The following is a 14629-nucleotide window of genomic DNA, read 5'->3' as shown; positions in this document are numbered from 1 at the left end:
ACAGCCCCACTGGATCAGGCCATAGGCCCATCTAGTCCAGCTTCCTGTATCTCAGAGCGGCCCATCAAATGCCCCAGGGAGCACACCAGATAACAAGAGACTTCGTTCTGGTGCCCTCCCTTGCATCTGGCCTTCTGACATAGACCATTTCTAAAATCAGGAGGTTGCACATACACATCATGGCTTGTAACCCGTAATGGATTTTTCCTCCAGAAACTTGTCCAATCCCCTTTTAAAGGCATCCAGGCCAGATGCTGTCACCACATCCTGTGGCAAGGAGTTCTACAGACCAACCACACGCTGAGTAAAGAAATATTTTCTCTTGTCTGTTCTAACTCTCCCAACACTCAATTTTAGTGGATGTCCCCTGGTTCTGGTGTTATGTGAGAGTGTAAAGAGCATCTCCCTATCCACTCTGTCCATCCTCTGCATAATTTTGTATGTCTCAATCATGTCCCCCCCTCAGGCGTCTTTTTTCTAGGCTGAAGAGGCCCAAACGCCGTAGTCTTTCCTCGTAAGGAAGGTGCCTTTTCCATTTCCACTATGTCTTTTTTGAGATGCGGCAACCAGAACTGGACACAATACTCCAGGTGTGGCCTTACCATCGATTCGTACAACGGCATTATAATATTAGCCGTTTTGTTTTCAATACCTTTTCTAATGATCCCAAGCATAGAATTGGCCTTCTTCACTGCCGCCGCACATTGGGTCGACACTTTCTTCGACCTGTCCACCACCACCCCAAGATCTCTCTCCTGATCTGTCACAGACAGCTCAGAACCCATCAGCCTATATGTGAAGTTTTGATTTTTTGCCCCAATGTGCATGACTTTACGCTTACTGACATTGAAACGCATCTGCCATTTTGTTGCCCATTCTGCCAGTCTGGAGAGTGCATCCCCCATGCATGGAAGAAGAGTGCATGGAAGATGAGTGTATCCTTTGGCCACTCTGTGAGCTTGCCTTCACAGATGAAGACTGTGAAGTATATATCTTACCCCTCTCTGCTGATTTCCACACTCTGCTGCTGGTTGCGACCACCTCTTGCCCCAGGTGTGGAAAATTTAACAAAGCAGCAGAGCCTCTCAGGCTCAGGAGAGTGTCCTGTAGAGGAGTCTCTCAGGTAGCCAGGTACAGAATGCTTTGTTAACATAAAGAAAGAGGGCCTGTAATCTCAATGGAGCTGTGGGGCCTTGGCCAGCTCCCTCAATCCTCAAATAAAAGTTAAAAACCCAGTTTTTCCCTTTTTATATTGGGCATATACCAAAAACAGGCATGCAGGTTCCACTGAGTAAGGCAGTTGCATAATTGGGCTGCCTATACTCAAGTTCTGGCTGCTCTGCTGTGATTCAGATCTGCAGGATCAGGATCAGGTAGCAAAGACTCTCTGCCCCTTTCAGGCTTCCGTTGACAGAGCTTCAGGCTATGAACTGAATGACACAGAGGTATCAGCAAAGGCAGGGCAGAATGAACAGAAGGTGCAAAGACTGATGGCTTGGTATGCTTGATTATCTGTGCAGCATATGAAGGATAGGTTAGAGCCCGTTGCGTGTGCTGTGAGCTCTCTTTATATATAATGGACTTGTATTTGTGAGTATGTCCACTGCAGCCCCTTGTGCTCCCCAGAAATCCACTCCTGGGGGCGGAGGGATCCTTCAGAATAGCACAAGATGTGGTTCAGAGACCCAAAATGGAAGGGTAGATTCAGCACGGAGTGGATGCTCTGCTCACAAAAGGTGCTTCTCTCCAAGTTTTGACAACTCCCCACTCCTACTGCAGCCTTCTGTGCTGGATCGCATGCCCTTTAAGAGGAGACCCAGACCCTCAAAAGTGAGGGTTATCACTTTTCAGATATCACAGAGAGCTGCAGTGGTGAGGGGAGGGCAATAATGCCTCTTTGTAGGAGTTTTGTTCCATGCACCCACCAGAATCCAAGCCAGCGTCTGTCCATAGAACATAAGCTTTGTGCTTATAGAACCATGATGAAAAGAAGCTACAAGCACATATGACCATGTTAATTAATACAAGAGGGGTCTTTTGTATAAAATGGCCAATATGACTAATCTTTTGCTTAGTTTTGACACAGGAAGATTTTATCTCAGATTGTAATTAGTTTTCGTATTTAAGTTCTTCCTGTGGTTTTATGTTTTGCAATGTACACTGTATTTTGACTGGAATCCAGTTTTACATATCTGTTGTAATTTCGGAGGTACTTTCCTTGTCGGTTCCAAAAACTGAGCTGTGAAACCACAGAGTTAAATCTTTCATAGTCACAGATTCTGTGGCAATATTAGCATTATTTTGGTTAACAGTCAGTCTAATGTGACCTGACGTGTGACTGCCATACTAGTCGAAAGGAATGTGTTGGACTTGATCTTTCATGCTAGGGGAGCTTATCGAAATTGACTTTAGCATTTAGAAAAGGCCAAAGAGTTTATTTATATTTTGTGCTGCAAATGTTATTAAGCAGCAGAGCATCAACATTATGCATGGTGCCTGCTGAAAAAGCAAGATGCTTTGTGGTGGTTTTTGAATATTCTGGTTCTCTAGAGCTTTTCAGCATCAACTTATGACCTGAACAGATGGAACTAGAAATGTGATAGCTGGCCTTCCTGTATTTTCCTATCAGTATGGTTTATATGTACATATATACAAATACATTTTATATATATATACAGTAATACCATTGTGACAGATGGCATGTGGAAGGAGGGTTTGTGTGCTGCAAAGAACTCTGGGGGTGCAGTGTATGTTCCACGCACCTTCATCTTTATCAGTGAGAATTGAGCTACCCAGTGTTGGTAATGGAGAGCTGGTTTTTAGTCAGTGCAGCATTGTCACCAATAACACCACATCTTCCTATAGGAATGAGTGCCAGCTAGGGGGAGGGGCTAAGTAGCTAATGAAACAGGAAGGTCTTCAGGATCAGCTCTTGAAGATTACCTGTTTTTCACCTGAAACTGCAGGTCTAGAGACCTGGTAATGAGTGCTAGCAGAGGCACTGTTATCCTGGCGGTTTTAAAGTATATGCAAAGTTTAGAGCTCGGCAGGAGAGCTTTCTTTTCAGGACTTTGCTGGTAAGGCAGCAAGGGAGGCGAAGCGGTGGAGATACCATCTGATTGAAAGAAGAGATTTGGAAGAACTAAGTAAGTGCTGTTTATGTTATGCAAATTCCGGCTATAAAGGACTCAAAACTCAAGGTTTTGGAAAATAAAGAAAAAGGAGGGGGAGGACTCCTCCACTTTACTGTGGAGAAGATAATTGAGCACTTGGTATTATATGGAGCATGATTTCATTGATTCATATTTATAAATGTGTAACCCTGCACTGGATATAATTTCCTTTTATTAGACTTTGGATTTTGGACTATTTTGGATCCTTCATCGCGGCAGGATTTCATGAAATATGAACTGGTGAATAGTCTATGTCGTGTCTATTAATGGGGACAAAAAAAAATTCTTCAAATTCCATAGGGGGGAAAAAAACATAAGAGGAACTTTATAGGAAAAGAGAGTTGACATCTAGTGGACTAAAAGAAAATTGCAAGGAGAAATGAAACTCCCAGAAGAGGAATGGCAGATCCTGATCCACAGACAGCTGGAGAATTTGCTTGTGATGAGCAGAAATCAGGTGATTCAAATTCTACAAATACAAATTAGTGTGGAAACTTTAAACCAACAAGTATCTAAGTTGTGTGAACTGGAAGTAACATCGGAGAAAACTAATGATCAACAATTTGAGCTACTAACTGATGGGGTTGATTGGAAGATAAGAATTCAAAAATTATCGGATTGGATTGGAGAAGAGTTACCACGAAAAATAGATCTTGAAGGGACTGATCAAGAAATTGGTCAAGAAACTGATCAAGAAAAGATGATCAAGAAACTGATCAAGAAAAGATGGAGAGAATGTATCAGGAACTGGAGTTGTTGGGAGGAGGAAGAAAAGGATGGATTTTCAAGAAGCAATTGTTGAGAGATGTTGATATAAAGTTTACTAGGAAAAGAAAGAAAATGAAAAGAGAAAAGAAAAGTTTAGAAATGGTCTGCAAGATTTGAATTGCTACTCAAGATAATGACATGATTTGGTAGTTGTGTAATATTTGATTCGAGAAAAGAAAAAAATATCCTTTTTATAATTGTCTTTTTTGGTGGTTTAATATTCAAGATAATGATATGATTTGGTAGCTGTCTAATATTTGATTTGGGAGAAGAAAAAATATATGCTAGTATTTTATAGGTTAATTTTTGTGAATTAGATTTAGATGAATTTTGATGAATTAATTTTGATGAATTAGAATGATAAGTATTTAGTAGTAATTTGAATTAGAACAAGCTGTAGTAGTAGTAGTAGTAGTAAACCTTTAATGGCATAAATAACAAGCTGTATTAAAAAGTTTAAGATTTTATTGAAAGAAGGAACATAAAGAATGATGGGAAAAGAAGGGGAGAGATAACTGATGATGATGGAAATGATGAAGTATAGAGAATATGAAACAGGGTTTTTAGAGAGGAATATGTATTTTTATTTTTTTTTCTTCCTTTTTATAATTTTTTTATTATATTAAGCGATATAAGAAATTATTGGTAGAACGAATTATTAATTAATTGGCATATGGTATCAAGCAACCTCAGTGTTTGTATGTATGTGTTTTATGTCTGTGTTTATGTCTTTATGGAAATGCAAAAAAATAAAAATTAAATAAAAAAAAAGGAATGAGTGCCAACTAGATAGTTCCATGAGAAAAAGTAAAGGGAAGTCACTCAGCGTTGGGGTGGACCCTAAAGACCTTTTCCCTGCTTCTGTTGAATCAGTCTCTGAAGGAAGAACATGACACAATGTGTGAGATCTGTGATTATGTTCTACTGTGGCTCTTGATAAAATTAATAGCAGCTCTGGGGAATAAATTGTAGCAGTACCATGAGGTTGGGCTGGTGGGTTAACCATTTGCCACCATGCATTTTTCTCAGTTAAAATCCTATCACCTTCCCACCAAACTGCTGTTTTCCCCAGAGAGGAAAACTTGGTCATATGGCATATGACAGCCCCATATGGGGCAACTAGCAACTTCAGGAAGTGATTTTAATTGTGAAAGCAGCATGTAAAGAAAGGTTTAATCACCCACCATCACTCCTGCACCATGATTCTAATCTGGTTCATTTACCACTACGTCTATTATTTTTTTAAAAAATGCACACCTCCAAATCTCATCTAGTATCTCTTTGAGAAGTGGGCCTGCTCTTATCTGCCTAGCCCTATCCTGGTTTCTGTTTCTTGGTCACACTGGAGGGTGGCAGAGTATTGGGAACAGCTAGGTGGCATAACCCATTGAGTTATTGAGTTATAAGCCCTCTTCCGCCTCCTTCCTCCCCAAAATATATTTCTTAAGGAGTCATAGCTGTATTGAGATAGTGTCAGTGCTGGCATTTGTTTCTCTGTCATGTATGAAGGGAAAAAGCTGTGGGGGAGAGAGTATCCAGAAGGAAGTTTCTATTGGGAAGCGAAAAGAACAAGAAAGAAGGCAATGTGGAGGGAAGATGAAAACATGAAAGGTCAGAATGAAAGGAAAATAATTTTGCACTTGAGAGCCTCTTTCAGTGCAGGATTAATAGTTCTCATTTAATAGGATTGTATCTCCTGGAATTAGTTGACTGTTGTGTGCATTTGTATCAATAGTTGCTGGTACTTTGAACTTGTATTGGAATCCAGTGGAAAAAAATACCTTTTAAGGCCCTAACATGTGTGACTTGGCATTAGAGGTTCCACACTCCTGCCCTCTGGTGGCCACCATATCATACTGGCCACAAATCCGTCAGTTCCCCAAGAGTTTTTTTGTTGTTTTTTTTAAATGTGATGACTGTATTGCTGGCATTCACAAGAGCGGTGGGAGCCAATGGCATTCAGATGGGTGATCACTTTGACTTTTGTCTACATTGTTGGGCCCAGAGAACATAGTTGCTGCCAGAATAGGACCAGCTGAGGGCCACAGCTCAGTGGTAGAGCGCATGCCTGGTTCAAATTCTCACATTTGCAGTTAATCAGATCAAGTAACAGATACTGGAGACCCTGGGCTGTCACTGTGCTAGACAGACCAATGGTCTGACTCTGTGTAAGGCAGCTTTTTATGTTCGCAGGGTTGCATTTTCCATTGGTGGTAGTATTGCAACATCATCCCAACTGGCTGCACCCTTGTGTTGACCCCCGCAAAACTGAGTGATAAAATATGCATGTGTGGTACTCAAGATCAATTTTTCAGGAAATCCAAGAAGCTTAAGAGGCAAAATAATGGATCCATAAAAACAATAAAGATGTGAAAACAAATTCAGGATTTGCCTGGAGACAGGAAGATAAAATAGAGAGACAGATATCTTTTAGCTCAAAGAGCGAGGGCTGGTCAGATAGCCCTGTGTTTCTGACAATGGCCAGACTGCTTAATGCCACTGCTAATTAAGGATTTCACACATCTTCATTGCTCTTTCAGGTCACATAGGTTCAATTGTAGGCAGATCTCATCCATGGCTGCAATCAATACTGAGTATGACTTGCACAGAGAACCCGAGTGGCATGTAATTATGAGACTGTATTGATTTCCCCGCAAAGAGGTTGCCAACATACAAAAAGCAGCTTGACTTTCAAATGACTGGACCAACAGCCTTTTCTTTCCCTGAGAAAGTGAACATGTCAGTGAAACTTCTGAATTCTACCCTGGGAATTCAAATCCCGTTGTGACAACCGTATTGGGAGCGCGCCGCTATTTCTTGTTATAAATTTCAACTGCTCAGGATGCTTGTATGTTTGTCCAATTCTAGTTGGAACTTGCAGATGCAGTTCCAGGGGAACGTATCTTGGGCACACTCTGCACAACAGGACTGAGCCCTGTCAAGGGGTGCAGCTTCCTATGGGGTCCAGCAAGTTCCCTCTCTATTTGGAGGAAATTCAGAAGCAACTTTCTGTGCACTGCAAGGCATGCTGAGACAAAAAAGAGAAATGTAGAAATCCTAGTTTGCTTGTATGCAAGCCCTTGCGCATGGTACGTAACAAGATTTGTCTGAAGCTACATGAGTTCTTGACAAATTATAAATACTGCTGTTCTGTGTGCAAGGGCTTACTTGAGCTGAATTCACATGATCCCTGAAAGGCATTATTTATAATACTGGATTGAAATGATCATCCAGTTTTTCTGTTTTTGGTGGGGAAAAAATGTCCAGGGTGACTAACAATCATAACTAAAAGCAATAACAGTTCCCTTAATTATTTTTTTTTAAACCCAACCTCTCACAACCAAAAATGAAGAAAAAAAACAGGTAAGACTAGCAGATAATTAAAACAATCCATACAGCCCATTAGAAAAGATCAGTCTTTGGGCTGAATACATTCTTGGTGGAATATCATTGAATATCATCAAAGTGAGGGCCAAATAGATCTCCAGGGGTAGGGAAGTTCCATAACCTGGGTGCTGTAACAGAAAAAGTCCTTTCTTGTGTCTCCATTGATAGAACCTCAATGAGAAGTTCTGTCTCTCAATTGATAGAACCTCAGTGAGAGAGAGGCCAGAAGGCTCTTCTCAAATGCTTCTTGGTGGAGAGAGCATCCCGGGTCTGCACTCTACCTGCTGAGGTTTTTCAGCCAGTTCTCTGATCATCTTCTCAGTTGCTGAGAGTGAGCAAGCAGAGGACTGGTGCTGCGGCAGCCCACCATGTCTTCCAGTGCTGCCACTGTAGCTCAAGATAGTGGAGCTACAAGCCACTTTCTTAGCTTGCAAGAAACAGCAGGAAGGCAATTCTGATAGTTCATTTCCACAAACACTCAGAACAGGATTGCTCAGCTCTGCCTCTTTCTTGCTTACACTGCGAGGCAGGCAGGCAGGAAGGAGGCAGAGCCCCCACTTACCTTTTGGGCAAACCATCCACTCCCTCTTTCCTCTTGTTCTCTGCCCATCAAACAGGATGAGTGGAGGGCTCCCAGCACGTTCCACGCATCTTGTTCATTTCTCACAGATTGGGTGAAGAACAAGGGGGAAGAGGTGGCAGCAGTGTAATGACCCACCTGACAGGAGGGAGGGCGGGAGATGGCTGTTCTTATGGCTTCAGAGTGTTTGCTGCACTGTGCTTGTCTCCCTCTCCTTGCCTGTTGAGCTGCGTTCCAAAATAGATAAGGAAGTAGCAACAGTGGTGATGTGTTGGACCAACATTGTTGGACCAATAGTGGTGATGGACAACCAAGGCATGTGTGAAAAAAAATTTTTAGGGAGGTGGGTGCAAGGACAGTGGACAACTCAGGTAGCAGATCCGCTGAGGATGCTCCTTTGTGAGATTATACTAAATTCCCACTTTGATGGGTTTCTTCACTCACACAAATGTGCTTTGAGGCCTGATTTGTTCAACACCATTGTGTATTCTTTAAAATTGAGTGAACATTCTGTAGTTACATACCTTCTAGCTGAATGGCTTCGTGCAGTATATTCTGTAAGACTTCTAGTTTGATGTCTGATATAGTAGCCCTTGGTTGCTTCCTAGGCCTCTCAGTGGCTATGAATGGTGAGGTCTAAATAGAACTGCATGTTGACAGAATGTCCCTGGATACCAGTTATTGGTGGGCAGTAGCGGGGGAGGGCTATTGCCCTTTTGTCCTGCTTCCCAGGAGCGTCTGGTAGACCACTAAGAAACATGGTGCTGGGCTGGATGGACTTTCCGATCCTTCCAGATTTCTAACTAACCATAAAACACAATTTTGGATCCAGTTAGTTCAGGCCACTATTTAACACAGAGCAAAGTTATTCTGTCACTCTTGCCCACTGCTTCTCATTATAAGATTCTTCTGACAATGGTTGACCCAGAGGTTACACCTTGATCTCCTGGACTGTTTAATACCTATTTGATTCACTAGAATCATGTCATGCAAGGGACCTTTGACCTTCTTCTTTACACTGAAATGTAGTCAAGCATTTATGAAGCTTGGTTTCTCCTGTCTTCTCTTTCTGGTACAGGGTAACCTAGACTAACCATAGTCTGATCATTCATCTCATTAGTTTATTCATTTGTTGGGAAGAGGTAGCAAAATGATTGTCTAGGTGGGTCAAATTATCTTTTGGGATTCCTTCTAGGTTTACAGTGCTATTGTTTTCAAGAGATCCTGTGAGCCCACTTTCATTTGTACCTGCAACATTTTTTATGTTAGTTTGTTCTTTGTACGCACAGCAGCAAAGGAGGGAGAAGGAATTAAGAAAACAACAAGAGAGAGAACAGCGCCGGCATTATGAAGAGCAGATTCGCCGAGAAGAAGAGAGAAGGCGTGCTGAACACGAGCAGGTAACAAGCAGCAGGTCCTGGGTGAATCTGCTTCCCAAGGCGAAAACTAGTGAGTCTGTACTCAACATGAAGCCAATCACAGCTAGCAGAATAAGTTTGTTTCCTGTTTGCTACATTCACACTTTGCTGTGTTGGGTACGTCCTTGAAGCACCATAAGTTGTGTACACCTCTGAATCTAATGTGTGAAGCAGTCTTTTGGTAATGATTCAACCTGTGAACCTGTCCATGTGCTAAGGGAAAAGGCTCTGTCCCTGAACCAGAGCCCCCCAGCTTTTGAGCACTCTGTTGTCTCAGATCTGAGCCCAGATCTCTGTCTGCCATTGCAAATGCTTTGAAACACTTCCTTACAGTAACACAATCAAGTGGGATTTAGATGCATGGGTGGACTTCCCAGATGGGCATTTCCAACATCTTCAAGTTCAATCTCAGCTGGCATATTAAAGTCAACACTGATTTAAATAAATACCTAAAGTGATTTAGTGATTCTGTTCTTGGAAACTTAAGAAAGTGTGTTCATTTTGCTTGTATATGCTACCCTTTCACTGCTAAACTCTCAAACCTTGTGTTAAGTGCTGTCCAAGGCCAGCCTGAGGCAGCCGATTAACCCTGGTGGCAACGCCTGCCCTTTTACTACCAGTGCCCCATGCCAGCATAGCCCAGCCTGCCACCTCCAGTGAGTCTTGTACCTGACTGAAGACAGCTGCCACTGAATGCTGCTGTGCCCTCACTGCTGTTCAGTGTCTTCCTGCTCCCACACATGTACAGTCTGCTGCCCACAGCTGTGCACATGTCCGCATTCTGGAGGAGGCAGCTTGAGCAGCAGCAGGAGGGGCATGTGAGAACTGCTACCACCACTGTGCAGCCTCCCCTCCCCCAGTCTGCTTCGTTTTTCTGCCTCTAAAATATTGTGCTCAGCCAGCTTACTAAAGCACTTTTCACCTCAGCCCATCAGCAGGTGAGGCAGCAGTGCTGTTTTCAAGATCCTCAGAGACCAGGATGTTGCAAAGAAATGGAGAAGAATCTCCTGGGCTGGGACTGTCTGAAATGGGACAGAAGCAAAATGGGTTGGAGCTGGCATCTTAGACCTGTGTCAATACTACACTCTATCAGTGAGTGAGCAGTGTCTGGCAGGTTGCAGGAGCCCACCAGACAAAGGAGCCATATCAATTCTAGCTTTTGCCACTCCACCCCATTTTGTGGCTTCAGTAACAGCCTGACCTGCAGAAATCCAGCAGAGGAAGGTTTTCTTGCCATGGATCTAGCAAAGGGAAAAGCTTTCCCTGCTGAATTTTTGGCTGTCATTTTCAGGCTTCTGCTAAAGGCACAGAAGGAGAGTAGGAAAAACACCTGTCTCTTAGCCATGCTACAGCAAGGAAATTGCTCCAACCCTAATTCTCTTTTGGAAACAAGCACTGTCTGTCCCAATGCTTGTAGGCTGCTCTTACCCTTCATTTTTTTTTCCCCTTAAATGCTTGTAAACACTGAAAGGATCACAAAAATTAAAATTGGGGTTCAGATGTGGTCCATCTCTTTCTTTGTCTGTCACAGGAGTCTGGCTCTGAGAGAGCTGCAGGTGTGTCTCCCATAGGAATGTCCAGATTTTGTGTAGCCACTCATTGTCCTTGCTGCTTCTTTGTTATTATCAAAGGAAGCATGTGGCTTTAGTGTTTGTTCATTCATTTTGACTTTGAAACTTAGTAGATTTGATTTCAAGACATAGCTCATTCTATCTCAAAGTCTTTTAGTGGACTTTGCTTTGGTTTAATCTTTGCTTTAGTTTGAAGCAAGTATATAAAAACTGGAATAAAATTGGAATAAAAATGAATGTAAAAGGTATAATAGTTGAACTAAAAGGGTGAATCTTAGCAGGTAATTTTGGGGAGGGAATCAACATATGATCTGCTGCCCAATCCTATACTCATTGACCCAATAATAAACCTGAGGTCAGTGATGTAGCTTGCGGGGGTGCAAAGAACTAAGTTTTGCAGGGAGCCTCACTGAAGTGTGCAACAGGCTCCTCACCCTCTGCTTCGGAGTCATTCCAGGTGATGAAAGCAAAACAGAGGTGTATGCCACAGTTTTGCTCCCACCACTTGGAATGGCCCCAAAGGAAAGGGGGAGTGACCCATTGCACTCTGCGGTGAGGCTCCCTGCAAAACTTAGTGCTCTGCACCCTCTCTAGCTACGCCACTGCCTGCAATGCAAATCCTGGCCTTCCAAACAGAATTGTGGCCTCTGTCTTGTTCTTTGCTTCAGGCTGCGGAATGTCTTGAGCCAGCTCAGTTGCTGTTCTTTATGTGACCCAACCAGGTGGCCTACCAAATGCAAGGCTGTTGGATATAGACTTCTCGCACTGTACAATGGTGATTCCTATCTCTAGATACCCTCTAGCTTTCAATATGACATATGTTTTAAGGAAAGTGTGTAGAATTAAGATAGGTAACCAATGTTATACATATAAGTTATTGAATAATTGTTCCACTAATACTTAGAGGGCACTGTGAATCCAGCTATTTTGTCCCAAAAACATTTAATATTGGGTACAGGTAATGCTCTCAGCATCCCCAGAGAGCTGAAATTCGGCTATAATTCAGCAGTATTGGCGTGCTCACATGCAAACACTTGTGGTGTTTTTGCCTGTTGAGATGAAGGTACTGAAATCTCAAGAGCAAAGCATGGGGAGCAAAGCAAGTGAGATTTCTGTCCTCCACCCACACCTCCACTTCCACACTCTGGGGTTAGTAGCAGAACAAATTATGAAGAATAAAATGTTACACATGTTCATAATTGAAGCAGTCTGTATAATTCCGTTTTTCTTAGCACAGAATTTTGGAATCTCAGCCAGTCATGAGGATCTCAACTTTTGAAAACAAGCAGCAGATCTGAGGAGAACATTGTTTCCAGTCGGTTCAGTCTGGGGAACAAGGGTCATTTGAACCCACTGAGTGTTTTCATGTAGTGGTGATGGAAGCCTCCTGCAGCTTTTTATTGTATGGATTGTTTGCTTTTTCTTTTCCAGCCAGAATGCATATAACAATGAATATAACTGTGCCTTTTATTTTGTGACTTCACTGTAGTAGTTTGTCAAGATCTACGGTATACCTCACCATGGGGGCTCTGTGCTGACTAACTAATTAAAATAAATGAAGTTGTGTGGTGTTCAGCCACATGCATCCGTTCCGTTCTCCTGAGTTTCCTGGGCTATGTGCACCAGGTGCCCTCAGTGTTGCTGCAGTTTCCCCTTTATGTGCAACCACTTCTTTTTCCTTGGAATTATGGTTCTTTCTTCTCTCTCCTTCTTTTTCTCTGCTCCCTGCTGCCCACCTCTCCAGGAATACATCAGGCGACAGTTAGAGGAGGAACAGAGGCAGTTAGAGATCCTGCAGCAGCAGTTATTGCAGGAGCAAGCTCTTCTTCTGGTAATGTGGAGGCAGGGTACTTGTGTCACATGCTTTGCCCAGCCTTTTCTGTATGTAGTGTGACTGCATGTATTTACCTGTGTGTACCTGTACCTTTGGTCTTATAAGGTTGCCACATTTTCTATAGAGCTCTCTTCCTGTCTGCTGCTGAATCTTCTGTCTTCCAAAATTGGCACGGTTGATGGTTATTTAAATTTTCCAGCACACCCCAAAATTTGAGGTCATGCAAAAGTGGGATAGCCAGCTGATGACCCAAGTGGTGACTGATGAATCCTTCCCTGTGCTAAAGTTTGCATGTTATGTTGGTTTCTTTCATCACTCCAAACATAGCTGAGCTCCTTTCTTTCGATAACAGGAACTCTCCTGGTTTGAGCATCATCTGCTGTGCCTGCCTGTCTCTGTTCAGTCTGTTTCCAGAATGTTCTTCATTCATAACAGACCTCTTCTCAGGCCTACTGTGTTTATTGCAGTGCAATTAATTGAAAGCTGCTGGCAGCGTGTGCTGGAATACAGTCTAGCTAAAATATATTTGCTCCCTGTAATCTCTGCTTGATTTTATGAGGTTTGATTACATATTTCATGTGCAGACTACTTAGTTTTATGTTCCTGACAGGAACATTTTGCATTGTCTTTTCATGCTCTTTACAGTTACAGCATTTGTTATTGCTGAATTTCCTGCACATAAACTCATTCATGTGGGTGCAGGCGCACTCTCTCTTTTTCATCCCTCCCTGTACCTCCCATATCAGTCAAATCAGTATTTTGGATATGAATTGCCTGTCTTTTCATTGTAGAAAAAGATGATTATTTATATTTAGCAGCACTGTTGATGCTGTCATGCCTTCTTTCTCTTTTCCCACCCAGTAGTTCTATTACCTGCAGAGACAACTTATAAAAACTTTATATAAAGAATGCTGTTTCTATCAATCGGTTTCATAGTCTGAACATTGTCTGTTTTTTAAACCCAAAACAGCTTTTGGGTTTAATTATTACAAATTAAATTATTATTGGTTGGTTGTGAATTTTAATAATTCTCATTTTATTGCATTTTAGTTGATTTTTTATTTATATTTTGATTATGAGTTTTAACCCATATCTGCCCAGCCCATAGGTGTTCACATTTGAACACCTGTTGCATATATGCAGCGTTGGGCAGAAATGTCTTAACTGGTTGTGAGCCATTTTGAGGGCCTCTTGGGAGGAGGAAAGGCATTTTTTCCAGTGCTGTTCCTGATTGTCCCTTTTGTATCTTTCTTTAGAACAGGGGTGTCAAATTCGCTTCACGTAGCAGGCAGAGTATCATTTATGGCTTCTGTTGAGGGTCAAAAGTGATGTCATTAAGCAGATGACAACCAGAAATAAACACATAGAAACTAATCAGCTGGCAAATGACAGAAGAGAAAATGTGCAAATCTTGGTCATATATTCAGGATATGGGGTAGCCAAATATTACACTGGGAGAGCCCAATTATCATGCGGGCCACTCTTTCAGCAGTGCCATTTCTGCCAAGGCGTCAATACGGAGAGGAAGTCTGCAAAGTGATGCATCAGCAGAAGCAGCACTTCTGAAAGGGTGACCCACATTACAATTGGGCTGTCCCAGCATCTTGGTAGCATCTCACCCTCTCACTCCTCTTGGTCTTCCTCTTGTCCCATAACGTTCCTTGCCTTCTGAGGCCTCCTTCTGTTTCTCCTTCCCAGAGCCTGAGCAGAAGCAGCACTGCTGAAAAGGCAACACTGGGAGAGCCAAATTACTATGTGGGCTGGATAAAGAGCTTCTGCAGATCACATCTGGCCCATGGGCCTTATGTTTGGCTCCCCTTCTTTAGACCATGAGCCTTTTATGGACAGGGAACCATTTATTCAGCTATGTAAACTGCTTTGTGAACTACTTTTCTTGA

General features: G+C 42.4%; 1 protein-coding gene across 3 annotated transcripts in view; it reads left to right on the top strand.

Annotated features, from left to right (window-relative positions):
• Window positions 1-14629, top strand: part of TNIK (TRAF2 and NCK interacting kinase) — a 292122-nt gene that overhangs the window by 218608 nt on the left and 58885 nt on the right. For 2 of the 3 annotated variants that reach the window (XM_066621728.1, XM_066621726.1), the window contains exons 13-14: window positions 9198-9308; window positions 12642-12728. In XM_066621728.1, the coding sequence (XP_066477825.1) occupies window positions 9198-9308; window positions 12642-12728 (198 nt within the window). The remainder of the gene's footprint in view (window positions 1-9197; window positions 9309-12641; window positions 12729-14629) is intronic. The other variant, XM_066621727.1, reaches the window with a different exon arrangement.

This window comes from Tiliqua scincoides, chromosome 3 (genome assembly GCF_035046505.1).
Source record: "Tiliqua scincoides isolate rTilSci1 chromosome 3, rTilSci1.hap2, whole genome shotgun sequence".
NCBI lineage: Eukaryota > Metazoa > Chordata > Lepidosauria > Squamata > Scincidae > Tiliqua > Tiliqua scincoides.
This window is presented reverse-complemented; position numbering and strand designations above follow the sequence as displayed.